The 27896-nt window shown below is 35.9% G+C and overlaps 2 protein-coding genes across 3 annotated transcripts in view; one reads left to right on the forward strand and one right to left on the reverse strand.

Annotated features, from left to right (window-relative positions):
* The first annotated feature begins 5252 nt into the window (after positions 1-5252).
* Positions 5253-11185, forward strand: LOC149076800 (transmembrane protein 267). Its single transcript, XM_089242535.1, has 2 exons — positions 5253-5556; positions 10402-11185. The coding sequence occupies exons 1-2, from the start codon at positions 5254-5256 to the stop codon at positions 10717-10719; spliced, it is 621 nt and encodes a 206-aa protein (XP_089098661.1). The 5' UTR covers position 5253; the 3' UTR covers positions 10720-11185.
* A 13328-nt stretch (positions 11186-24513) lies between these two features.
* The window catches only part of BRWD3 (bromodomain and WD repeat-containing protein), a 61463-nt gene continuing 58080 nt past the window's right edge, over positions 24514-27896 (reverse strand). For both annotated transcript variants that reach the window (XM_089244479.1, XM_089244480.1), the window contains one exon: positions 24514-25760. In XM_089244479.1, coding sequence (XP_089100605.1) covers positions 24622-25760 — 1139 coding nt within the window. In that variant the 3' untranslated portion in view covers positions 24514-24621. The remainder of the gene's footprint in view (positions 25761-27896) is intronic.

Genomic DNA, 27896 nt, shown 5'->3' on the forward strand with positions numbered 1-27896 from the left:
TTTTGTAAAATAAAAAATTTCGTAATAAAAACACTTTTATATACAGGGCCGTAACTAAGACTTTCCCGGGGCATAAAAACGGTGTCCCCCCCTCCCTGATAACGTGTTTTTTGTTCCCACCTAAAACTGTCGCCCCCTAAATTTTGCCGTACGGGGCAGTTGCCCCTCCTGCCTCCCCCTCTAGTTCCGGCCTTGACTTAGAAGAAAAATCATTTCATCATAATAATAAGGAATTTGATTTGGAAGAATCATTTCATAAAGAATTAAGAAATCGATTTAGAGGAAGAATTATTTCATCAAGAGAGAGAATTAAGAAATGGGAATTTAGAGCATACTTTCCCAAACTTTTAGTTCCATCTCCGCCTCCTTCAGAAATTTTTTTCTCTCATCGCCCCCAACTCAAGTGAACCCATAGGATCCTATGTTCCATAGTTCCTATACCCATAGCTTCTATCACCCCCCTGGACCATTTTATCACTCACCGGGGACGATATTGCCCACTTTGGTAAACATTGATTTAGAGAAAGAATTATGTCATCAAGAATCAACAATTTGATTTAGAGAGAGAATTAGGAATTCTAGATTTAGAAGAAGAATCATTTCATCAAGAATTAGATTTAGAAGAAGAATCATTTCATCAAGAATTAGATTTAGAAGAAGAATCATTTCATCAATAATTAGATTTAGAAGAAGAATCATTTCATCAAGAATTAGATTTAGAAGAATCAATCATTTCATTTATAAGAAGAATTAATCACGTTACCTAGAAGAATAACTAATAATTTCATTTCAGAAGATCTCGAACATTTTATTAATTCTGTCAACATAAATATTCAAAATTTTGGTGCCGGGGCAATCAAGGATAACGAAACTAAGAAAACGATACTTTAACGAACGATTGCACGGTTAGTGGAAATTGGTTCACAATGCAAATCATGGAGACGGATGCCAAATCCCTCCATTTTAATGATTAAAAAAATTCACGTTGGAATTCGCTGACGGACCTTGTACAGCCCGATATAATACCCGTTTGCGCTTCACTTATTTCAGATACTTGAAGGCATTTCTTTATTCGATTCTGCAACTTTTTACAATATAGCACACGTTTCGAGAACTAAGAATCTGCGACCTGTTCATCCTTGTGATATGCGTGGTTTTGTTGAAAAAAAAAAAACCAGAACGCATTCGATACATATGATTTCCCTGTAATCACATGATTGAATTCTAAGATCTATGTTCCGTTTATGCGTGTGTGGCATGTTTTTTACCTCGGATATAGCCCGGATGATCATTTCTCTCCCCCCTAACACGACTTGTGTTTAACTCTAACAAACTACTATATATAGACGTATATCTTTCTATCTAAACTCGGTCAATAGCATTTGGTGAATATGTTACGGTAAATGTGATAAATCGGTTATGCATAATTACCTATTGCTATGCATAATCGCAGAGCATTTTGGTAAGTTTGATAAATTTCCCTAAATTCATCACTTTTTCCGGCGATTATACCCAGGCGTCATTGATGAATTCAATAATTACTAAAAAAAATTATCACTTTTTTTCAACGGTGATTAGGCATAATACACAAGCGCCACGTCATTGGTAAACATGATAAATCGTACTATATGATATATTCTATATATCATAATTCATACATGTGTTGTATCGTTATATCGGGGTCTGACTATATTCATCAGTGATGAATAGAGTCCGGATTATATGCACTAAAAAAGTGGCGCTCTAAAAATATGCAAATATGCTCTAAAAATATGCAAATATGCACGTAAAAATGGAAAAATATGCAATTAAAAATGCAAAAATATGCAATTAAAAATGCAAAAATAAGCACTTAAAAATGCAAAAATAAGCACTTAAAAATGCAAAAATAAGCACTTAAAAATGCAAAAATAAGCACTTAAATACAAAATGTGCACTTAAAAACAAAATGTGCACTTAAAATGACAAAATATGCATTTACATCCAAAAATATGATTGAACACCCCAGAATATGCACTATAAATTTTTAAAAGTAAAAAATTCCGAAATATGTGCAAAAAATGAGAAAATATGCATTAAAAGCCATCCACAAAAAAAAGTGGATGTATTTTTAAAATGCATCTTTCTTATTTCTTAGTGCATATGTATTTTCATCTACAAAAAAATATCCCTGTACCGCATATGCAAATAACTTCTACAATTTTTTATTCAGGCATTTTTTAATTTTCAGTTTGTTGCAGTGCTCAATAACAAAAATACCAGTAACGAAAGAATTTCGACACTATTTCTAAAAAAATTTAACACTATGACATATCTCTAGAACAAGCCTTACAATAAAACGGTTAATATTCGTAAAATACTTTATAAATAAGTATTAATTCCCTAAATTTCACCTGCGGAAAAAAATCGATGTTATGAAAAAATATTATGAATAATATTTAATTGTGAAAATTACAAAAAAAAAAAATTGAGTGAGCTTATGAACAAACCATCAAAAATATGCACTTATCCTGAAAATTCTTTGATTTTATGCATTTATATGCATTAAAAAAATTTATATGCTAAAAAAGGCCAAAATACGCAAATGCATATGCACCTATGCATTTGCATATAATCCGGGCTGTAGTGATGAATCATCACTCACATACTAGACTATTTGGAATTTTTTCATAATTATCAAATTCACCGATTACACTAAGGTAATATGCATAATCACATACAAAGGTGATAAATTTCAAGTACTTATCAAATTTACCAAAGACACTTGGGGTTATTATGTTATATCATCACCGGTAAAAGCGATAATGTTTTCAATACTTACCAAATTAGCCAACGACGCTTGTGTGGGTATTATGCGTAATCACTGGTAAAAGTGACAATGTTTTCAGTATTTATCAAACTAACCTACGATGCTTGCATATTATGCATATTCGCAGTAAAAAATGATAAATTTATCAAACTTACCAAGACGATTGTGGTAGGTATGCATAATAACCGGGTATTATGTATAATTTATCATATTTACTTTAGTAAATTAACCATATTTACTTTAGTAAATTAACCATATTTACTTTAGTAAATTAACCGTTATTTAAATTATTACTAGTCAGTAGTAGTAGCTAGGTAGTGTTACTAAACTACCGTTATTTAAATTTCAATTTATATGTTATGGCTAATATGATAAATCGGTTACTATGCATAATCGCCAATCGTCTCTAAATTTGCCAAATTTATCACTTTTATCGGTAATCATACATGAGAAGCTAACCAAATTTGATAAATACTTAAAACTTATTGCTTTTACCGGTGATTATGCATAATACTCTGTGTAATTGGTTAATTTGATGAATATATGAAAAAAATTCCCAAACTAGATAGGAGTTTGTTATATTGTGATCTGATTGTATATATGCACAAAAATTTCGATGTAAAATACCTTAAAAGAGAGATCATTATACAGGGTGTCCTGTAAGTCCTAATTCTGCCTTTATCTCATCAACCGTTCGCTCGCCGTACAAGTTCCAATTCATAAAATGCTCAAAATTTGTTCAGGAATCACCCTGTACCAGTTTTGAGAGTGAAAATACAGTGAGTCATAAAATAAGAAATCTAAATTTTTATACGGCCACCCTGTCCTCTAACTCCCAATCAGAAAGTTGTTGCCCCGTTTCTACCGAAGCCAACAGAAAACGTTCCACTGCGATATACGCTGAGATATTTGAATTTAAAAAATCGAAGGAAAATTGGGGGAAAGGATTTAACGGCGGGAGCACCAGGAGCATGCCTGGGGCCCCCGGCTTCTGAATGGCTCCGAAAAATACCAACTTTACACTTTTTTTTCCTATAAAGTGTAAAGGGTCCAATATTTTCTTCTGCGCTAAAAGCCTCAACCGACCTCAATCCACTTCTGCCCTGCATAGTATCGTGAAATTCGTTGAATGTGAGTTCGTTATATCCGGGTGTATTAGCAAATTTTTTTAATGAGACTTCGTTATATCGAGATACGATTTCAGAATTCGTCAAACAGGAGCTAACGTTTGGAGTTATTTCGGGGATGTTCGGAAAAATTCGTTAAATTATATATATATATATCCATTGAGTTATAACCAGTTCAAACTCCGGCTCACGTTCATCTTAATAATAAATCACATCATGGCAATCGGATCGATTTACCTATAGGAAATAACTATCATGCATAATAACCGGTAAATGTGATGAATTTTGTACGATTTATCAAATTTACCAACGACGCACTTTTCCAGATCACTCCAGCAGACCACTGCACATTTTTAGATAACCTGACGACTACTACTCTAAACCAGACATGCACCTCGTCCATATTCCTCTGCGGAACTTAAAACGAATTGGATATGTTGGAATGTGTGTGTGTGTTTACGTGTTTTGAACCTAAAGCCGGGTTTTTACTAGGAGTAGAATTTCTGCGCCGTGTGCAGCGTGAAAATGCTGTTGACCAATCATCGTTTTGGGGCCATTCAAGTATTACGTAAGCAGATTTTCAGCCATTTTTGATTCTCCCCCCCCCCCTGTCAGCAAAACACTGACCCCCCCCCCCCCCCCTTCGTCAGCAAAATTTCGTCAGCAGCTTAGAATATTTCATATCTTCAAAAAGGGGGTGTTTGATGACGTAAGCATCAAATTACGTGCACCAAATTACGTTACATCAAAATTTAACATCAATGTTACGTGTAGTGCTGCCATCTACTTAATTGAAGATTTTATCGCTGTAGGCCTGGTGCTCTCTGTGGCGAGACTTTTTAACGGGGATATCGGCACGAATTAGCGTCTGAAAGTTGGGAACCCACAGAAAATCAACTTCAGCCGACCACCACTATGGCGGGGTTTGAACCCGGGTCCCCGCAGCGCGAGCCCGTGACGATGACCACTCGACCACCACAGCGGCTAACCTACGTGCCTGAAGGACTCAAAAAGTCCACGACACGGTTCCAAATCAATGAAGCGGCCCGCAATCTTCAAAAGGTTGAGCACCTTCGATTTAAAATCTCAAAATACTGTATTTTTTTCGGTCAAAAATGAATCAGCCTCATTATAAAATCGGAATACAACGGAATAAATAGGAATATACGTCGAAATACTATGTCTCGAGACATACAGGACGTATGGTCACGTAAATTATGTGGTAGCCGCCAAAGCAAGTCGGCCGTAGTCAGAGTATAATTTAAGATTTGAAACGGCAATATTTACATCGAAAAAAAAGAGTGGTTCAGGCCGACCATGTTTACGTCTCGCACCATGGTGGTTCGTTTCGTATTGGTTTCGTTGGCTTTCCTCGCGACAAGTTTTTCCGTCGATAAATTGATGTCAGTTCTTCACGATGAGCGGCAGTTGCTACTGCGATGCCTGGTCGATAACTTGGCTCATTTCTGCCTCGGCGCTCTCAGCTGGGCCATGATTCTGAGTTGGTGGACGACCAAGGAAGCCTCCGCTGCTTATTACGTCGAGATATTGCTGTGCGGAATGTTTTCAAGCGCCATTGATGTCGACCATTTCTTGTCCGCGAGGTCCCTACACGTTCAGGTTGGCCTTTCGTTCTTCTTTAAGATTTACGATCGTAAAACTATTTTCTCTTTTTAATCGCAAAACATAAAAATCGATTCTTAATTTAATTGGATCTAGGCATTGACGTGTTCACGGGGGCGGAGGCAGCGGACTATGACCCAGGGTTGCAAGTTTGAGGAATGAGTGGGCCGCAAAATTTGTATAGCCTACAAGTGATAAGATTCCAGTAAGTGACCGAGAGTGTGCACAACCATGTGAATGACCAAAAGAGTGACCTAGAGAGTGTGACCAAAAGAGTGCGCTAGAGAGGTCAATGAGTGACCAGAATAGTAACCTATAGAGCATGTGCGAGCATGAAACAGTGTGCAAGGATGCGAATAACCAAAAGAGTGTGCAAGGATGTGAATAACCAAAAGAGTGTGCAAGGATGTGAATGACCAAAAGAGTGGCAAGCATGTGAATGACCAAAAGAGTGTGCAAGCATGTGAATGACCAAAAGAGTGTGCAAGCATGTGAATGATTAAAAGAGTGACCTAGAATGTGCATTGCCAAAGGAGTACATAGGCATCTGAGTAACCTGGAGAGCGAGGGACCAGGTCAGTGAATGACCCAGAGAGTGCATGGCCAAAGAGTATGCAAGCATGTGAGTGACCGAAAGAGTGACTTAGAGATACAGGTGTTTTTACTGTGGGTAGAGGACGAAGCGGGCTGTGGCACAGGGAGCCAAGTTTGAAGAATGAGCGGTCAAGAAAATTGGACTAGAGAAGAGCGGCAACCCATAATATCCAAAACCATAAATCCGTCCCTGGCTCTAGGGCAGGAAGGAAGTTCAGGCATTTGCCATCTTCATTTCCAAATATACAAGACAGATGACAGCACCAGTGTAACGCGAAACAAGTATAATGTGTGTGCACACTTCGACACATCTCATTTGGTAGAAAATTGCCCATGGTGATAGATAGGCTGGAGTTGTGCTCGGTTTGAAAGAAAGAAAAAGTCCGTAGTTGAAAGCGGTTTCTACCTGTTTACCTCATTCACACATGCTCGACGAAGTTTCGATTTTGATTTTCCATAAGCGTGGTCAGCGCTAACGTGGCGACTTTTTTATCTCGCCAAGCTTTCGCAGCGGTCAATTCAAGATGGCCGATAAAGAACACGTACAATTACACAAAAAAAATTCAGTTCATTACATGAATCTATCTAATATGCGATAATCAATAGAAATATGGCGGGAAATGTAGAAAACTGTGAAAAAATTATTATATATGTAAATGCCGAAGTTTGTCACTTCGCGAACTGGCCGGCCCAGTTGACCCGGCTAGTATCCGAAATTCTGGTTTTCGCGGAGCTTTGGCCGGCTCCTATGCATGGATCACTAAGATATCGAAATTCAGATTCCTTTGATCGTTAGGGCAACCATAGCTAACCCTAATACCTATGGTTAGCTATGGCAATAGCTAATTTATATAGATATATAATGACCATAGCTAACAATATGTCCATATTTGCCACAAAAAATACGCCAACGTGGTAACGACCCTGAATCATAAGGATCGATATATAGGTGCCGGTCAAAGCCTGAATTTCGGACATTGGCCATGTCAACTAGGCTGGCCACCTTCTTCGGGCTTTGGCAGTAACATATTACATAAAAAATTGAATCAATAAAATATGTGGTCAGAGCATTTAGTGGCCCGGTGCAAGAACAGGTTTGCTTAGGTTTACTTCTTAATTTGATATGTATGCCGCTTCCACCCCCCCCCCCGGAATGTTCAAGGAAGGTTAGAGCATAGTTTCCCAACCTTTTTCTATCCCATCGCCCCCTTCTTCAGAAATTGTTTTCTCACATCGCCCGCAACGCAATCGAACCCATAGGATCCTATGTTATACTCGTAGCTTCTACCGCGCCTCCAGAACTTTCCATCGCCCACTTAGAAACCACTGGGTTAGAGGATGAAATCTGTGCCGCCCCCCGCGATCCGGCACCCAGGGCAACAGATCTGCCTTCTCCCCCTCAGTTGCGGTCCTGTTTATACGGCTCTCTAAAAGACTTGGAATTCGGGTCTGTCAAAAAACGGACTTGAGCAGGTGCGAAGGTGTGCGGCCGCACCTTGCCACTAAATTTTAGGGCTGCAAAACGAGATAAAAATACTTTGATTACATTTTAACTTTAACTTCTTAACAAAGCATGCAGGCAGTAGATTGAATCTCTGTCCGAGATAAGAAACCGATAATATTCAAACATTCAACCCTCAGGACTAGAGTATCGACCCCCCCCCCCCCACAATATTATGCTAAGAGATTGGGGGAAGTGCAGGGGGACCCGATGTCTCCCGGGCGCTCACCAGCGACGGCGCTGAATTCTTTTAATCAATTACTAAAAATTTACCCGGGTTAGGGAGGGAGGTAAAATGTGCGCTTATTCCGGATGAAAGAGTATCCAGTTGTGGCCCTGGGTAGATGATCGGTTCTCTAGCCTCGACAACCCTTCCACGATGGTTCCCTGCATACATATAGAACAGTGGTCCTGGAGGGCACAGTTGTAATTTTTTTGCACTGGAAAGCAGGCACTACTGTGCAAATTTATTGCCGAATGACTTTTTTATTACCATGCAATATATAGCAGTTTGATAGTCATTCTCGGGTGCGAGTGAAAACTTGTCTTGCACCAAGGTGCTCACGAATACTGGGGGAAATGGGAAAACCAGTTTTAGAGGGCCGCAAAAATACTTACGTCCGGTCCGTCCCTGAGCATAGACCCACTGGGTCTTTCAGGTGGATAGGGAGCCTCATGTCAACGAGAAACAAAATTATGTCTAATAAATGAAAAAATATTTGAATTGGGTTGACCAGCAGACACCTCAAGTCTGAAAGTACGACTTACATAAAAAATATCTTTTCCCGAGGGCTCGCGGTGCTGTTAAGACCATGGGTCCCTCACATGGGGAAAAACTGACAGGGCTCTGGGGCCTTAGGAATTTTATGGAGGAATTTAGGAATCATATTTTTTGAATATTCAAAATTATAAATTTTTTTTGAGAATCAAGTTAAAGAAGCTAAAAATCTCAGTCTCGAGCTCTGTCAAAAATCAAGGCCCCATGCAAGGATGATGTGCGGAAGGGGGGGGGGGGTTACGGATTCACTGTGATGGGCTTATGTGTGTCTGTTAATAGATCGACATATTTTTCACGAATAGATCGAAGGAAATTCAAGTTATAGCTTTTTAAGCCCTTTACGATCACGGACGTAATAATGAGTACAACGCCAGTGGAATAAATTCAAAAAAGTTATCTGTGTTTTCTTTCCTCTCTCTCTCTCTCTCTTCACGATCGTGAAGCTTTATAGTAACCCTATCACAGCTGCAGTTGCTTTCCCTCGTTTCTAAGAACGAAAGAGAACAAGTATGGGACTTAAGACTGAAAAAAAAGCACTATCTTATCTACTTTATCTATTATACTTTTTCCTTTCCCTTTCTAACGTGCGGTTAGGTTAGGACGAGGTTACCAGATTTATCACCGATTCGGCAAATAGAAATAACACAAAATTTTCTGACAAATGCTTGTATAAATAGTGGTTAAAGCAGTTATGGTTAAATGTAATGCGTAATCGATGTAAAAAAGTTGTTTTATGACCCGGTGCGAATGCACCCTTCGCACCTACAAAAGTCCGGCCCTGTATGCACTTTTTAACCTCACATCAAACTCAAATTTCTCTCAACCAAAATTTCTAATTAGAGATCCCAACTCGTACGGAGCCGTATCCTTTACGGAGTGAACAAGGACACATTTATAAGATGACCGTTACCTCCTACAAAATCCCATTTCAGTTAATCAGACAACATTTTAGATGAGTGACCATATTTAAAAATACTTGAATTAATGTATTAATCAAATTTTTGGGGCATTAGGGCGATTTAATGAAAATTCGTGATACAAAAATTCCAGTTTCAAATCGAGTTAGATGGACGTTTCAGAAAAGACCAAAATTTATTGTCTCCACAACAGTTTTCGTGCATCCCGTATATATTTTTGGATATTTTCTTCTCAGCCACTTCGTTAGGAAGTTTGCCTGTCGTGGCCTTTGTATTTGTAAAGCATCAGCTCCACTCTCAACTAGCACTATCCGGTGAGAGTTTCTAGGAAATCAAACAACAATATGAAGGTTGGAAGTAGTTTCGAAATCAGTGATTAACCTAAAATATCTGATTTAAATGACAAAAGATCTGAGTGAAAAAATTCCGAGATTTGAAAAATAACGTTTACACAGCATCTGAAATTGCTTCATGCGGGCGCCGCCGTGATTTTTCAATTTACCCTTATACCTGTTTAAAACTAACAAATAGGTGTATGAAATGAATAAAAAATATTTTTATAGCATCAGTTAATATTATATAGTTACGAAAAATATTCGATTAATCGATCAAAAATTTCTGATTCACCAGTTAAAAAATTTAATGGATTCCCGGCCCCAATATTAAGGAGTCTTAATTTGAAACTAATCACACCGGACGCTGAATTTCCTTCTGTGCAAATAGTGTGAATATGCGGAAAGGGCAATTACCGTAGTCACATTTTTTTATAAAAAAAATATACTCTTAATATACCATCCAAAAAATGTTTAAAAAATCATTTTTTACAAATTAAAAAAAAACTTTTATTATTAGTAATTACAAAATGATTTTTATAGAAAACTTGTTTTCAAAAATACGTATTCATTTTCATTCCAATGTCTCGGGTGGAAAAAATAATAATGCGGCGGAATATAAAATCCGCTGATTTTATATGCAAGAAAATGTGGCACATTTCTATTTTTCTTAAATGGATTTTTAGTTTTTGTGACGGATGTCTCTCTTTTATTTTCAAGGACGCGGTGAATTTGAAAGACAGGCCGTTCCTGCACAACACATTGCTGGTTACATCGCCCTTGGTCGCATTAATTATCTTGTTTGATTTATTTAGTGCGGAATATTCAAAGCGGATGAGTTTCGTGGTCCTGATCGCGGTCGTTTCTCATCATCTCAGGGACGCTCAGCGACGAGGACTGTGGTTTGGACCCGTAGGCAAAACTGAACCTTTGCAGTTCTACGAATATATTGGACTCAGCTTCATTTTCCCGATGTTATGCTATTTTTGTATCAGTAATGTAAGGACTCCCGCTCAAGGCTCTCTTGAAAATGTTTAGATGTGCAAAAATCGCCATTCGCGTCAAAAGCCGTAATACCTGATGTATGCAAATGAAATTTTATGTGCACCGTCATTTCACGACAGACTCAAATTTTGCTACTTTGAAAAAAAAAAATGTCATCGTATAGTTCGGAGCGGCATATAATAAACTTATGAAAATTTCATTCATCAATAATGAAATCTTGAGGAATGGAAGAGATTGTTCATCACGGTTTTGTAGGAAAAGTGTCGGGGTTGTTGCTATTTGAATTCAATTCACTGTAACCATATATGTGCTTTCTTAATTTTGTAAATACAATTTTCGAGCGCGACTTTAAAATATATGTTTATGAAATTTCATTCGAATGCCTCAAGTATTGCGGCCGTATAATATATGACCACCCTGTATATGTGAATGTACAAATTTTCTAATTTATTTGTAATCGATCAAATTTTTACCTTCATAAAATTTTTTTTTTTTTTTTCTGGAAGAAAAAGTACTTATAGGTTCAATTATTCCTCTGGATTTTTGACAGTAATCAATGGTATAGTGGAACTTCTCGGTTAAGGAACTTAATTCAAGTTCAGCTTACATACTCGTTATCCGAATCGCTCGTATATGGCAGTTTTACCTTCTCCATAGGAAATAAGGGAACTCTGATAATAGTTACAAATAATTATATAATAAATAATACAGGGTGGGCAAAAAGTCCGTAGAAACTTTAAAAATGCGGAAAAATAACCGAAATAAAAAACGGTTTGCAGGGTTAGCATCGCTAGGTCACGGGAATTTTTTAAGATGAGGAAAAACAGCCGATAGGTGGCACTGACGTACACAAGTCAAAGAAAAGTGTATTGATCCGGTCCATGCAATCTGTCCGAACTCAGGGCCGTCATTTCAACTTTTTCGGGGGGGGGGGGCAAAGCACATGTACTCAATGTATATATATACCATTTTTAGTGTATTTTCGAAAGCCAAGCCCCCCCTAAATGACAGGCCCGTCGGAACTGAAAGATACGATCCGCCAATAGGTGTCATGCATGGGCGGAGATACGGGGGAAGGGGGCAATGCCCCCCCAGCGTCAAAGGTGGAGTCGACTATTTAATGTATATATGAACTGACATTGTGCCCCCCCCCCCCCGATTCTTCCAAGTCTATCTCTGCCTATGGTGTCATGTATATCCGGACGCTTATAAACAATCTTTACATTTCTATTCTAGCTACATTGTAGAAATTTAGCGGATCGTGATTGGCCGAAATGAGTGATAAACCATTACGTCGCTCATGGTGAAATTTTTGCTGGCTACGTTTAACGATAGATACATTTAATTGTTCTTGAATCCGACATCCACCGTTGGAGTAAGAGTCTCACGTACCGAAAGGTCGTGTTCTCAATTCGGTCTGAAACCCATCCGAATTTTTTTTCCCATCCTTCCTGTCATTTACTGATTTACTAAAAAAATGTTTCCATTTTAATCAAATGCGGTTCACGTGCATCGAGAAGACAATAATAACGGCTCGCGAAGAGAGCGCTCAGCTATCATTTACTGATTCAATATAAAATGCTTTCATTTTTCGTTAATGAACTTTGAAATTCAGTTTGACCCAAAACTTCGCCTCTCGTGACGTCTTGCTACTAAGTAGGGATTGTAATTACGCCATCCGAACCTGTTGCACTCAGCTGTTGCTGGATTTGTGACTTGCCTGCAATGTGTTATCCCTTGTGGTGTGGTGGTCATGTGAAACGCATACTGCTGTAATAAACGATTTGGAGGCATTCTGTTCGTTATTTGCTTAGTATTTTCTTTGACTTGTGTACGTCAGCACCACTTATGGGCTGTTTTTTTTTGTCTTAAAAAAAATTCCCGTGACCTAGCGATGCTAACCCTGCAAACAGTTTTTTATTTCGGTTATTTTTCCGGTTTTTATAGTTTCTACGGACTTTTTGCCCACCCTATACAATAACGCCATAAAAAACACTACGATAATGTGTACAAATTAACCTTAAACGACGAGAGGGAAGTAGTATCGTTTAGGACCATAGGCGGAGAGAGACTTGGAAGTCTGGGGGAGGGGCACGATGATGTCAATTCATATATACATTAGATCAGTCGACTCCATCTTTGACGCTGTGGGGTATCTCCGCCCATGTTTAGGATGGGTGGAGGGTTACGAACTCTGTAAACTTATTCTTTTTGTGTGACTGAAAAAGAACCTATCCGATGATACTTGCTTTTCCTAAGTATTTCTCGGAAAAAGGTAATTGCATTGTCCAGATTCATTGCTTGCACTGCTACAGCTTTATTTGATTGGTGCTTTTCTACAAAATTTTTCACACTGATCCCAAACTTCTATACACCTCTCTAATCTTAAAAAGTGAGGGACTTTTCCTCAGACGAAATACAATACATAAGCTTTTGCGTGCAAAGGAGATCATCCATCAGTTCATCTACGATCAACCTCTCCTGGCCGTGTTCTACCACTAATTCTTCAATGTCATTCCCATGATATAACCCAAGGCCACAATCTCTTAGGCAAATGGTGGCTCCTATTCGTGAGTTAGCCCCTAAAGTTCACATTCAATAATTTGATCAACCCAATCTCCAAGCAGAATTTAAAAAAAATTCAAGCACACAATGCTATATCTAGTTTCGTACCGTATAGTCACGCTCGTACGTGCGTTCCATTTCCCGAGTGACGGAAAATGGAACGCTTACCAAAGACAGTTGGGAAGAATATTACCTAAAATTCCACTGAACATGTGTGAACGAAAGACAAGATTTTTTTCTTATCCTTTCGATGTAGTATAGAATTATGCATACTGTATAAATAACAGAAATCGATAGCGGATTTTTTTAGTATTTTTTTCTTTGTTTGGGGAGGGGGAAAGCATTTATTAGCTCACACGGTAGGAAAACAAATATTCTTGATAATAGGTACCAATTTCTAGAAGGTTTAGTGATTTCCACTATGGCAGTTGTGAGGATTAAGAAAACTTTAAAAACCAAGATAATCACAATAGAATCGTTGTTTTAAAAATATATATAAATTTCGATAAATCCTGTAAATATAAAGGGAAATTGAATGCAGATAAAAATCACATAAGAACCAATACCATCGTCATCTTCAATGTAAACTTCTCATTTTATTCACAAAAAAATGGATCGAGATTTTTAAACAGGTTCGTTTCAAATGTTACAAAATCAAAAATTAAATTGGAACTTTTATGTATAATATATACAAGCAAACAGTATGTACACAATTGAAATCACCTGAGTTGCATAATAAATCCTGTACCTCTTTTCTATTACTTAAAAAAACATTTATACGTAATACGTTTTCACAAAGAAACACATCATTAATTTAGCGATTCAATATATGACTGGATTTTTTATTTTACCTATCACTTACAGAATAAAGAGAATTCACTTATATAATGTCTGGCTGAAACTACAACCACTTTTTTACAAGTAGTAATTTAGAAAGAGATAATTCAGTTTTAATGAGAAATTTTTCTATGCATCTTAAAACTAATTTATCGAACCAACTAGATTTTAATGTAGATCAAAAGATATAGCTATGGGGGGGAAAAAAAAAAAAGAGATGAAAATGATAGAACCTCGATTATCCGGAACTAGTGCAGGCAGGTTGTTTCTTCATCGGTAAAAATTTTTCCCCTAGTGATCAGCAGGGGCCCAGATGTTGGTGACATTTGGAATTTTTTCACCTTTAATTTTTTTCAGAATAAATAAATTGCATGGAATGCTGATTGCATTGAGTAATTAGGAAAAACTAGGCTATAATTTTTTTTGTTACAAGGAAAAAAAGATATACAAACAAGAAATGATGAAAACAATATCTATCTTTATACGTAGATAAAAAAAATTTAGTTACCAATTCTCCAAGTAAAAATTTATTCTTTAGTTAAAATTCCAAGAGTTGGTCACCTCACGAAACAATAAATGAAACTGAATCCAAGGAATGCTCTAATTATATGGGAGGTGGAGTGAGAGAGGACTTTTTTTTCTTGGTTATTTGAGAGGGTTGATTAGGAACATTAAAAATATTTGCATGCACTACAACATACATGCTCAACCCATGACCCCGCGGGCCAGATGTAGCCCTTTGAGTCTTTTGATGCGTGTAACCATGACCTTAAACCTAAATTTTGTAAAAATTAACAAAGCGGCACATTCCCAGATCACTTAAGTGATCTGTAAATATGCCACAAATCCCCTAAGTGGCCTACCGCACCGTTCTGAATCACTTGAGTAACCCACGACAGTTCCAGATCACTTAAGCAGCCTGCAACGACTTTACAGATCACTTAAGGAGTCCCCTACCTTTAAACAAGTTTTCTTATGTAGAAATATTGTTAAAAATATTATTTATTTCAAATTTTCACCACATATATTTGATTGTATGTGCTATCCTCAATACCAGTATAAAATTTTACATATCTCCAATGCTTAATAAATCCTTTGATGCCAAAAAAAGCATTAAAAACAGCTTGCGCGCGTGATAAAATTACATGACATCAATGGAACTCAATAAAAAAACCAATTCAAAATAAAGAAAACTGTTCAATTCATAAAATGACGAAAAAGATTCGAAATCTATTCATAAATACTTGGGTTACAGAATTTTTGAAAATTTTCAAAATTTAATTTTGAATAAGATTGATAAAGTGATAAAATCTCAATCTTTTTCATCATTTTATGAAGTGAAACAGTTTTCTTTATTTCAAATCATTTTTTATTCAATTATGTTGATTGAATGCAATTTTATTATGAGTGAAGGCATTTTATTGCATTTTTTTTTTTGAAATGTTAAAAATTAAGTATTGAAGATATGTAAAATTTTGTACTGGCATAAACATTCAAATTAAGACTAGATTTACCATGAGTTGACATATACCTATTTCTACCTTTTTCTTCTCTTTCGGTATTTAATTATAAAAAATATAACTTGACCTATTATGAAGTTGAAGAAAAAAAACAAACCTCAATAAAATTACATCAGTTACAATAATTAGTTTTTATTATTTTATTTTTGATATTTTAATGTAAAGCATTTTTTTTACAAAAATTGAAGAAAATTAATGAAAAGTTTTCTCAGAGAAATGACCCCTTGGTAAACCTAGTGTTAATATATGTGGTAAAAATTTTAAATAAATCGGTGGATAAATATATTTTTAATATTTCTACACAAGAAATTTTTTTACCATGTTAAAAGGTAAGAGACCCCCCCCCCCAAGTGGCCTGCACCCTCCTAAAGGTTGAGCACTACATGGAAAATTTTACTATCTTTAAATTCGTTTTAAAGGATTTTGATCCGTAAGCTGTTGCATTGCAATAAGATTTCAAAAGCTTTGTTTGGCCAGGAGAATATTGAAAGGCATACAGTATTTAGTTATTACAAAAAAAGAAAGCATGGAGTTTATCGATGTTATCGATAAAGTCAGTGAAGTTTTTCGAACTAAGTGTAGAGTAAAGCCCATTTGCTACCATAAAATTTAACAAAATGGGGAAAAAAAACCCCAGAGAACTTGGGATATTTTCTGTCTTGACGGAAACGCCTAAGAGTTTGACAGGGGGAATTAACTTGAGACTCAATTTTTCCCCTTCTAATGTTCCCAATAATATCTGCAGATGTTGAGAGAAGTTTATCTCGGTACAAAACTCTTTGAAGAAAATGATATTTTACATTTCAGATTTTATAAATTGAAAATTGTTTATTCGAAAAATTCCATTGGCAGTTTTTGATGAAATATAATGTTGAGAATAAATTTACATGCGATTTTTATATAGTACTATAAAAAAAAAATTCAATTTTCGAACACAATCGGTTTTAAAAGAAATTGTTTCGTTAGTTTAACCCTCCATCGGGCGCAACTGATCTAATAGGTGCATTCTTTGCATTTCCTCTCCTTTCCTTGATGGCACTATTGAGTAGCTGTCTCTTATTCAGTCAGGTTAGAGTGCGTAACAGTTAGTTCACTCAAAACCTTACCGAACGTGGGTGGTGACCAGAGTGATTGGCTAGGCTCATTGCTCCAGATTAAGCAACATTTTGAAATTTAGGTGCTTTAACCCTCCAAGGTTGGGTCTTTGGTCTTTGAGACCCATGCACATGTATTTCTCTCATTTACCGACGGGTGGTAGGGAAATTTTTTTTTAGGTTCTCATTAATTTCCTTCCGCAAGTCGCATTAAAATTTGTTTGACTGGTTTTATGTCAAATACATAGTTTTTACAGAAATTTGAATTTTTTTCTTTCATTGACACCCCCTAATAATGAGGTTTATCACTTGGCAGTCGTATAAATGAACTTAATTAGGTGTTTATTATGTTTATTTAGCATGTCATTCAGCACAATGCGCCCGGCGGAGATTCAATAGCATTCACTTCCCCCCCCCCCCATTTTAAGGTATTTTTCCAAGTTTTTGGGCCATTTTTTTAAAGTCAACAAACATCCGGGCCTTGATGGTGAGAAAATTATCACTTAAGTCCAAAATTCTCTTGAGATGTTAAACGAAGAGAAGAGACTGCAAGAAGAGCGAAAGACAATCAGAAATAATGTTGCTACAAAAACTTCTTGATGCATCTGGCAAAGCAAAGGATAACCAAATTACACATGGTAATTGGCACAGATCTTAGACCTTTGATCGATATTCAATTCTGAAATTTTGATTTCAGAAATTTGAATTTATTTCCGATGTATGCTCGTCCCCAATTACATCGAATAATTGAGATTCTTTTTTTTTATGTATTTTCCAAATTTTATTCTAATAACGAAAGCAGTAATATATATGCTACATATTTCCACTGAGGTGATTTTGGTTTCTTAAACGTCTTGTATTAAAATAGAGATGAAGTTTTTTTCAGAGAAAATATAGCCATATATATCAACGATCTCCCATCAACTTCTGTTATTCTTTACCCTCTTATATACATGATTATTTACATCTTTATACTCCGAGACATTTACATAAACATGCATTTCAAGTTTGTACGAGTTTGCATATTTAAAAAGAAAAAACAAATTTAACAATATTTAATAATGAACCAAACATTTTTCCGAAAATATTAATATTATTAAAGTGCCAAATTTTGCTGAACGGATCAAAGAATTTTTGATTATAAAAAACAAATATGAATTCCAGTCGCTTTGAAAAAATTTGTTTCAATGCTAAGAAATATTGCAAGTGTAGTTATTGGAGTTTAAAAAACATTCAACCCCATTAGGAGGTGTTATTGTGAATATTGCATTAGTTATATAGTATTTGTAAAGTGTCGAAAAGGAATTTGAAATGGGTGGGGGTCGGTAGAAATCAAGAAAGAAATTTCTCAGGATCACTTCCATTATACAGGGTGTCCTGTAAATCCTACAGCAGTCCCTTTATCTTATCAACCGTTCATCGCAGAGATATGGTTCCAATTTAAAAAATGTTTATGCGTTTGAAAATCACCCTGTACTAGTTTTGAGAGTGAAAATTGAGGGGGTTAGACCCCCTGGGTATGCCAATGATTCTAAGTGTCGTCTAATAGTTAAAAAAAGAGCAGGAGAGGGGACAGTGATTGGCTGTATTAATAAAACTAATGTCAGTTTTGCTCAAAGGAGCTTATATTGGCTAAATCATAGAAATAAGGAAAAAGCAGATGAAATTTTGCTGCTCCAACATATAAAAAAATACATAAACTTCATCTAATTTTGTGTGACAACCACTCTTGAATTCTAGTACATGATTGAAATTGAGAGATAGCCAAAAGATTGAAGTGGCTTGCATCCAGGTGCCTATAAAGGAGAACAGGCCTGGATAGGCAAAAAAAATGATTGGCTATGGTGGTGATAATACCTCCCCCCCCCATTTCACATGTAGAGATGTCCTCTCCACTTGTTAATACAAGATTTTCCAAGAGACTGGTTATATTTTGAAGATGATTTCAGCAAGAAAATTCATCTCTGCCTCCGCAGGGACTCAAACCCCAGTCTCTTGTTTACCAGACGAGTGCTCTACCTCTAAGCTAGATATATATATATATAATACATACATATATGGAAATCTTCCTAATATATATATATATTCCTTAGAGAATATATACACACACATACATACTCTCCAAGGACGAAATATTCCTTGCTGTGGGGTAGAGCACTCTTCCAGCAAATGAGAGACCAAGGTTCAAGTCCCAGTGGAGGCAGAGATGAATTTTCTTCCCGAAATCATCTCCAAAATATAACCAGTCTTTCCAGAAGTCATCTCAATTCTATTTAAAAATGACACATGGTCAGCCATATATTTCAAGGAACTCTAGCTTGCTTCAGTGTGCATACATGCTTCAACCCCTTAACTGCTACAAGCATGTATATATACACCCCAGGGAGTCTGCATTAACTGCCACAGCCATATATATATATATATATATATGCCTCAACTCTCTGTGATCGAAAAAGGGTGGCATTGGGGAGAGGATCGTGTAAGATTTCATCAGCAGTTAAGGGGTTAATACATAACATGCAGATTAACTTTGCTTTTTACGAGGTTAAAATTTGGATAGAAATTTACTCACATGACGTGAACAAAACAATTCTTTTTACATCAAAATTATTGGTTAGCCATCAAGTAAACAAGGATGTCTCGCTCTCCTTTACATAGATCGCATTAAGTAATAATCTGGCCACCATTGATTTAAATATAGACCGTAAAATATAGATTATAAAATTGATAGTCTAATAACTGCATATATATACACAGGGTATTCACTCTAATCATTATCCAATAGCTTAGCATTTTTCAACCCTATTCCTGTGGTCCGCAAAGATAGAACAGATGGTTCTCAAGAAAACTCAAAATTTTAATTAAATGAACATAACTGTATATCACACAAATATAAGTAAAAAATCACAGAAGTTCAACTAAAAAAAATAGACCCACATATTTTAAAGCTTTCGTTGAATTATTTCATACTGGTTCTTGGGTTGAGAAAACACTGAAATATCAGATTTGGTTTAGGGCTAGTCATCCACAGGAAACTAAATAACACGAGAGTTGTTATCACTCACAGAAGCCTTCAGTGAATGATCAGCCTTAGTGGTAAATTTGAAAACTGCTTCGAATTTCGACACGCATTGACCAGCAATTTGTTTAAGGCATAGTTTCCCCAATAATTTTTGTCCCATCGCCCCCCAACGTAATCTAACCCATAGAGAGAATCCTGTTATACTCGTAGCTTCTACCGCCTCCCCTGGAGCATTCAATCAAAACCCAGGTGGCGTTAATGCCCACGTTGGGAATCAGTGGTTTATAGGGTATAACATTTTTTTTTAAAAAGTTACTCAATTGAAATTTTTATGCAGTCACATCTAGTAAAAAAAATTTCATGTACTGACATGTGAAAAAATCCATTCTTTTATGACAGAAATTGGCTATTGAACTACACAAAAATTTAAATTGCATAAATTTTTCAGACCTAAACAGCTTCTAGGATGATTGTGGGGCCAGGTGAATCTGGTCGTGCAATCTTTTGCAAGGTATCAGAGTTTTCATAAGGATGGGCGAATCTGGCTTCCTTTATTTTGAAACTTAAGTTATTTCAACAATTCTTTAAATCAGGCAACAATGCCGAAAAGCTAATTTCTAAATCGTCATCAAAAGGTAAAAACTCTTGATTATTAGTCAACTCTACGATTTATGGTCTAGAAATCAGCTATTGGATAATGATAAAAGTGGACACACTACATATTTCAAACATACATAATGAAATATTTACTGCAATATAATCTATGTACATTCTAATCCTATCATACAGAGGGCGGCGTTGAATGTGGCTTTCACCCCTAAAAGTATAACAGAATATACAAAAGTGAATTTCATAAAATTACGGGATGTAATGACCAAGTTCGATCAAAGTCTGCAATGCACTGAGAACAGAAATACTTTTTTTTGTAGTTTGAAAGTATAGCTATGCTTCGGCTTAAGAAGATTTTTTTGCGATACTTCTATTCCGGCTGATAAAGATTTTTGCTGACAGATGCACACACTAACATGACACAGCCAAATCGTGAGCTGAATTTTCACAACAATCATCAAAACTTTGAACCTTTTCATGTAAAACAAAAGGTTAAGAGAAAATGAATAAAAAAAACACCCTATATTTGAATGTTTTTAGTTTACAGGTGCTTTTAGTGCAAGACTTGGCATTAAACTGAGTGGCTTAGACATTCTCGGAACTATATTCTTCATCTGCATGTATGAGACAAATGAGCTGACTACATCACATAGAGAATACATGCTCCAACCCATGGCCCAAATGTGGCCCGCAAAGCCAAACCCAATATTAGACCCATATATAAGACAAGGCTTACATGAAAAATTACAAAAGGTTTAAACTGATGACAAATCGTCAGCTCTGAATTATCTAAAAAAAAAAATCTGATCAGGAGTAGCAATTTATTTTTGCAGTAAAATGGTTATTCTAACCATGTCTCTATAAGGCTGGGATTACACTATAAAAGTTTTAAAAAAGTTTTTTTTTATAAAACTTTGAAAATGCAACTAATAAGCATTTTGATTACATTTGAGCAAATGTAACCAATAGGCTTATTGGTTTTTTTTATAGTTTTGCAACATATCTTTTACGAAACTTTTATAGTGTAATCCCAGCCTAATAGTGGTTCTTCATAAAACTTCAGATTTTGGGCAGTGCCCGAAACCAATTAAACAACTTTCCATAGAAACCTATGGTAAATCCTGTTTCAGATAGCAAACATTTCGGCTAACAAATTTTATCCCAGAATGAATTATTTTCGTTAGTATTTTCGAGAAGTATCGCTGGATGAACATACATTGTATATATTGATTTGATGTTACATTATATATATAACCTGTATTTCTCTCCATATAACTTTAATTTCAAATATATTTCCCATAATTAAAATGTTTTGTCTTTATAAGTAAATTGTTACTAATCAGGTCTATTCAACTATTATTTGTATTTTAAATTGGTAAATAGAATTCTGCAACCTCCAATTCTTTTTCTTCGAAATGTAAAAACCAGCGATTTTGTGAAAAAGAATAATTTCTCGGAAAGATACCGAAATTTGCGGATGTCAAAAACATTTTTTTTTTAAACATATCAAAATAACGCAGATGTTATAACAATAACAATAATTTTGAAAAATATCGAGTCATAACAGGAAAAACTAAAATGCTCTGTTTCGAAAGACAAACAATTGCACATGGAATAGAAATCAGTCGTTTAAAACTAACAGAGTATGTAACAAGATTCTATTCAACATTCAAATGATGGTGCTATCATATGTTTGCATAGTGCTCCATTAACCATTAAAAAAAAACATGATCATCTTATTAGTTTGAAAATTATGTCAAAATTCATGTAGGACTCAAGTTGAGTGACTAAACAATATGAATACAGTGCACGCCACTTAATGTGATCATATCGAAACTCAGGGTTTTTCATGACAACAACCGATAGATAACTATATCCGAAAAAAAATCCTGGTTGTAAATACGATAATCATATATCTCGCTTGGTCCAACCAAAATGAGACGAACAAAATTTTTCTTTCCCTCCCCCTCAAGATAAAATCCAAAATTTTGCTTTTATTCAGCCATTTTGAAGAGTTATTATTATACTTTCTTAAATGTATACAGTGAGCTCCATAGATCCCTTGAGAAAGTCTCAGAAAAGGAACTTTGAATCCAGTCAACTGAAACAAACTGAAGGGAAGAATTTCATTTTTTTGTCATACATTTGCCTTCACTATAGGAAAAAACACCATTGTGAAAGAAGCTCAGCGAATACTATGGCCCGATTAGTGAATTAATTACAAAAATATTTGTCAACAAGGTACTGGGAAGAGAACACACCTAGCCTCCTATATAAACTCTCAGGCTCATAATAACTTATGGGAGAGGGAAAAGTTTGGTTAAAAAACTTAGCTTCTAAATGCACAAATAAATTATTGATGCAAACAAAAAAAACTGATAACATAAACCGAAGTCCTTATAACTACAAATATTTTCCCTTGTTATAGTAATATTTGTCGGCCGGGATTGTCTTAAGAGCATCATGGGCAATCAGGTCAAGTGATTTTTCTGAGGCCCTACCAGGCAAGTTTGCATGTTTACTCTTAAAAATTTCAACCAGATCTCATTTTCATGAGCCCCCCTGGGCCATTCGTTGAGATGGCACTGTGGTTAATTCCATACTTTGCAAAAGTGATAAGAATACCTGAGTGATAACATTTTCCATGATTCCAATAAGCGGCGTCTACTGCATGAAGAAGTAAAATTTATTCTACAGAGGGTTCTAAAACTAATCAATATTACCATTGAAACATTATATAAACAACTTATGATACAAAAAAAAGCTTCGAGACTTATCGAGTAAAATATCTAAGGATGTGAAAAATGAAAAAATATAGAAAAGTTATGAAAGTGTAGAAAAATTGGTTAAAATATTTTTTTCAATGGATTTGATTATTTTAACAATGTGAGGCAAAAATATTTAATACAAGCTGAGTGACGTTCTGTTGCATTGTTTTTAAATCCCAAACTTTTCTAGGTTCAGTAAAAAAAAAAAATCCTTTAAATGCAAATATCAAGGTATAGTCAACGTTTGATTTTTACGAACTGCAACTTTTTTTTTTTTACGAACTAGTCCTCTGGTCCGCAGACACACAAAAAAATGCTATACAAATAAGAGGGATAATTAGTCATTTTTTTAATATTGCATAGATTGACAGTATGACCCGATTTTTTTTCAACATTCCCTTATTTTACAGTCTCAATTTTTAAAAAAAAATAAAAATGTTAAATTTTTTCCGTATTTTCAATGAAGCCCACTTGAATTCTTCTTATTCTTCACTGGAAATCAAAGATAAAAATTATAAACTTATTAAATTATGACTATGAATATTATATTTTACACACTTGTCACATTAAATGCTTTTTTTGGAGAATAAATTTTAATCCCATTTGATTTGTGATGTCGCGTCATTTCCTGCCATTTGTAATTTTTAGGTGATTTCAACAATAATTGGCAACTTTTGGTACCGTATTAGGCGGCAATTGCCGAGTTCCAAAGCACAAGCTGAAATCCTAATTAACCATATTTCTCTAGAGAAGCCATTGCCATCCTGGAATTGCAAGGGGACTGAAAGAGTATTTTCTTTAGAGATATTTCATTCAAATGGAGCACAATTTAAGGATTTTTCTATACAGATATGAAAAATGGAAAAATCTGGTTTCCACCCGGAAAGTTTTAATAAGTCTAAAAAATTGGAAGCATTGGTAACTATGTATTTCATTCATTTGAGAGAGAACTTCTTTCCCCTATTCACAAACCACTTGTTAATGTCTGTTTGAGTTCATAAAAACGAGCGTCGACTGTAACATGAGGAACAACGGTTCAGATAAATACTGATGATCTACCAGTTTAAAAAATAGACAACACACAACAATAAATAAAGCGTACATGAAAAAAATAAGTGGAAAAAAATGTGGATGACAACTTTTAAAAACATAGAATGTAAGTCATAAATACCTAACGAGAGGAAGAGCGGAAAAAAGAAATTGAACCACAGGTTTTACTGTCTATAACATAAAAGTAGTTTCTCCCGCAGTGTAATGTAATAAGCACATTGCTGCTCGCTCTTCAAGAAAATCTCGGCTCTGGAAATTCGTAAGTATGAACAGTCAAAATGACTTTCCGACATATTTACAATACATCATCATAAACTGTAAAAAAAAAGTTAATTATTTCCTGTACATCTCATTTTCTTCACTCGAAATAATGGTCACTTCTCAAAAAAAAAGACTTAAGGCTTTGGTTTGAAACATCAGTGATAACTGTGTGTGTATTTGATGAAATATTTAAAACTGTAAGCTGCTTTTTATTCCGTAAACAATGCCTTACCGTGCTTGATCAGCTTACGTAAACGTCCTCGACTACTTATCGAAATACTTTTTCCTCGACTTTCATTATTATTATTATCGTCATCGGAATACAAGTAATCCTCGTCGCTTTCAACATAACGCACTGTTCGTTGGCCGCGGTTTCTCGTCTGTATTCCCGCAGACTTCCGTGGACCGCTGCTGGTTGGTCGATTCCGATCTACCAAGGCACCCCGTGTGATTCTAGGACTAATTTTAGTAGCTGGACTAGCCGGGGTTCTTTTCTGGTAATTGCGCCTGACAATGTTTTCCTGACCAGGTGACCCATTGGACTCTGATTCACTGTGAGTTCCATATGTATGGTCACTGCAGTTGCTGCTGCTGTGTCTGGTTGTACGCCGCTTATTTTGAGAGGTAGATGTTGAGCTTGAAGTGGAAGATGAACTGTTCGAGTTGGATTCACTCTTGGAGCTTTGACTTTTGGAATTTGAACTCTTGGAGCTTAGACTCTTGGAGCTTAGACTCTTGGAGCTTAGACTCTTGGGGCTTTGACTTTTGGAACTTTGACTTTTAGAGCTTTGATCACTGTCTGTTCCTTCGCTGGCAGTCATCATTTGACGAGCAGGTAACTGTCTTACGCGAGTGGATCTCCTCTGTGGAATTGTTTCAAATGTTGGCCGAGATGCACGCATAGACCTCGTTAAATGAGGAGATAGTGGGTGAACTGTTGAACGCGCTGTTGCTCGTCTCAGAGATGACATTGTACAAGCTCGAGCTGGCAATGTATGTGACCGTAATGATGATCCCAAACGTTTTGTACGCAATGCTTTTTTCTTCAACAACTGCGCTGGACTGGAGCTGTGCACATGATTCATTCTAGTTCTGAGTTTATGTTGCTTTTTGGCAGGAGGTTTAGGCTTTGGTCTTTGATTTGCTCTAGGATCTTCATACTCCTCATCGTCGTCATCATCAGCAACAGTGGAAGAGCCTGAACTTTCGGTGTCGCTTGCTTTTTCTTCGGGTTCAGAATCACTTTTGCTTTTCCTACTGCTTCTTCGGAAACGCTTGGCTGATTTTTCGATTTTCTTAAACCTTTTAACTCTGGAACTTCTCATAATTCCATTTGTAACAGAATTCACTAAATAAGAAATATCTGATTAATTATCATGAAGCCAAAAAATAAAATAAAATAAAAAATGTGAATCACAAGAGTTCAAAGTAGAAACCAATACAAAAAGGCAATTTCATTTGAAATCTAGGAGAATTAGATATTGCATAGATTTTTTTGAAAAAAAATTCCTGAAAAATTAGTATTAAACAATTGATACTATTTTCAATGCCATGTTTTTCTTTTCCTACATGAGCCAATTAAGAAAAATACCAGCAGGTTTAAATGTTTCATGTCCCAAAAATTGTAATACAGTGATACTAACAAATTTTCTAGTGGATGTAGATTCACTCGCTAGCATAACACAGCCCCATTGAAGTTGAATTGTCTCACCAATCTTATTACCAGAACTACTGTTACTCGAGCCCAAATAATGTATGGCTGCCCAGAATCTTCCAGAGAGCTTTACGTAATATGATCTCATAGCCTAAGCGAGAAGGTCAAGGTTACTCATTTATACATAGTCACTATTTTTTAGGCTCAGGAATACATTTTAGTTTCACTTATGATCGGTTCTGATGATTGCGATCACCGCCAATTTGTTTGAAATGTTGCCACCCCTTAAGATATTGTTTACTTTAATTTAAACTATGTAACATATCCATAGACTCCCGATGGAAAAGGTCCTAATCTAGTCATTTTTATGTAAAGGAATATGAATTTACCGCTTTTCATGCCCTCTTTAACCGGTCCGGTTGATTGCCTATTGGCGATCAGTGTTGCCAGGTTCTGATCACAATCTTTCAATAATACAATATTGTACGTGGATTTGATAACCTTGAAGTTGATTGGTCTCTGTGATCACGTATGATAGAGAATTTCCCTTTATATGTCAGTTTTATATTGTGAACTCCACTTGTACTCTTTTCTAACCATATTTTAAAAAGCAAGGTGCTTTGTGCATTTCCTGATTCTCTGATGCATAAGAAATAATATGCAGTGATCTCACTTTGTGGTGTTTCCACCACTCTCGATGTTAAGATCAAGGGAAATAGGAACTTCTGTCAGGAAACGACTGATGCTTCTACTGTGATGGGATCATGCTGATCAAAACTATGATGTAATTCTACAACAGGTCTTTTCTCTTTGAACTGGCAATGGACTGATTCCACACTTTCCTTGTGGCGTTTCACGGAAAGGCAATGCAGATCTGCATGGACTTCCTAATTGAATAATGTGGTTGCGGTGCTGCAGAAATGTGGTTCCTGTATGAATGGACAGATGTCGATCGGGTGAGATCAATCTAATTTACTTTGATAGACGTGATATTTTTAGCGCTAAACTTAAAAAACCTATTTTGTGTTCTAATCTAAATTGTTTTAATTGTAAATTAAAATTTAATGTTAGTAAATATTCAAGTAGAAAATTGTGTTATTCTTTATTGGCGTCCGTTGACAATTCAAATTTGGGAAGATAAAAAGTTATCTGGGAATGCAACTGGCTTAAACATTGCAATTATTATGATCGTATGCTATTTGGTATGTTTCTGTCACTGCGGAGACCCATCTGAAGATCATGAATAGTCCGTCGGCCGGAAATAGAACCGGTTTTGTCTTGTATAAATAGTGTCAATGTTTCTCTTCATTTGAAATCCAGTTCCTCATCTAAAATGTGTTAGTTGTTTCAACGATTGTGCCAAGGCACTTTAACCGTTGCTGGCCAGACTGTCGGTTTAAAAATGCAATCATTAAACTAATCTTCAAAGCTTATTGCAGAGACATGACTTGGTCCATCACCAGTCTAAGATGTCTAATGATTTTCACGATGTCATAATACACCATATGACGACTTTGATAGGGGAATTATTGATGTCGTGCAAATTCATGTTCGCTGCTGGATGTTTCTATAATGATTTCTAACCAGACTTCCATAAATTATATTGCTTACTTGGATGTTGGATCAACTCAAGAAGTCGGTCCTCTGTCAGTTTGTCTATTGTGTGACGAGCATCATCAATAATTTCAGTTGGGAACTATCAAAATGTGCCATAGTGGAGCGCTAGATACAATATGGTTCTGAAAGGTGAAATGGTGGACCTTGGTGAGAGAAATCTATTCATTTCACTGTTTAGAAAGGTTATTTGACGAATTTTGTTGGCCAATGTGC

The sequence above is a fragment of the Pholcus phalangioides genome, unplaced genomic scaffold, assembly GCF_987345545.1.
Source record: "Pholcus phalangioides strain wild (caught in Gottingen) unplaced genomic scaffold, Ppha-v1.0 ptg000015l_1, whole genome shotgun sequence".
NCBI classification, from domain to species: Eukaryota; Metazoa; Arthropoda; class Arachnida; order Araneae; family Pholcidae; genus Pholcus; species Pholcus phalangioides.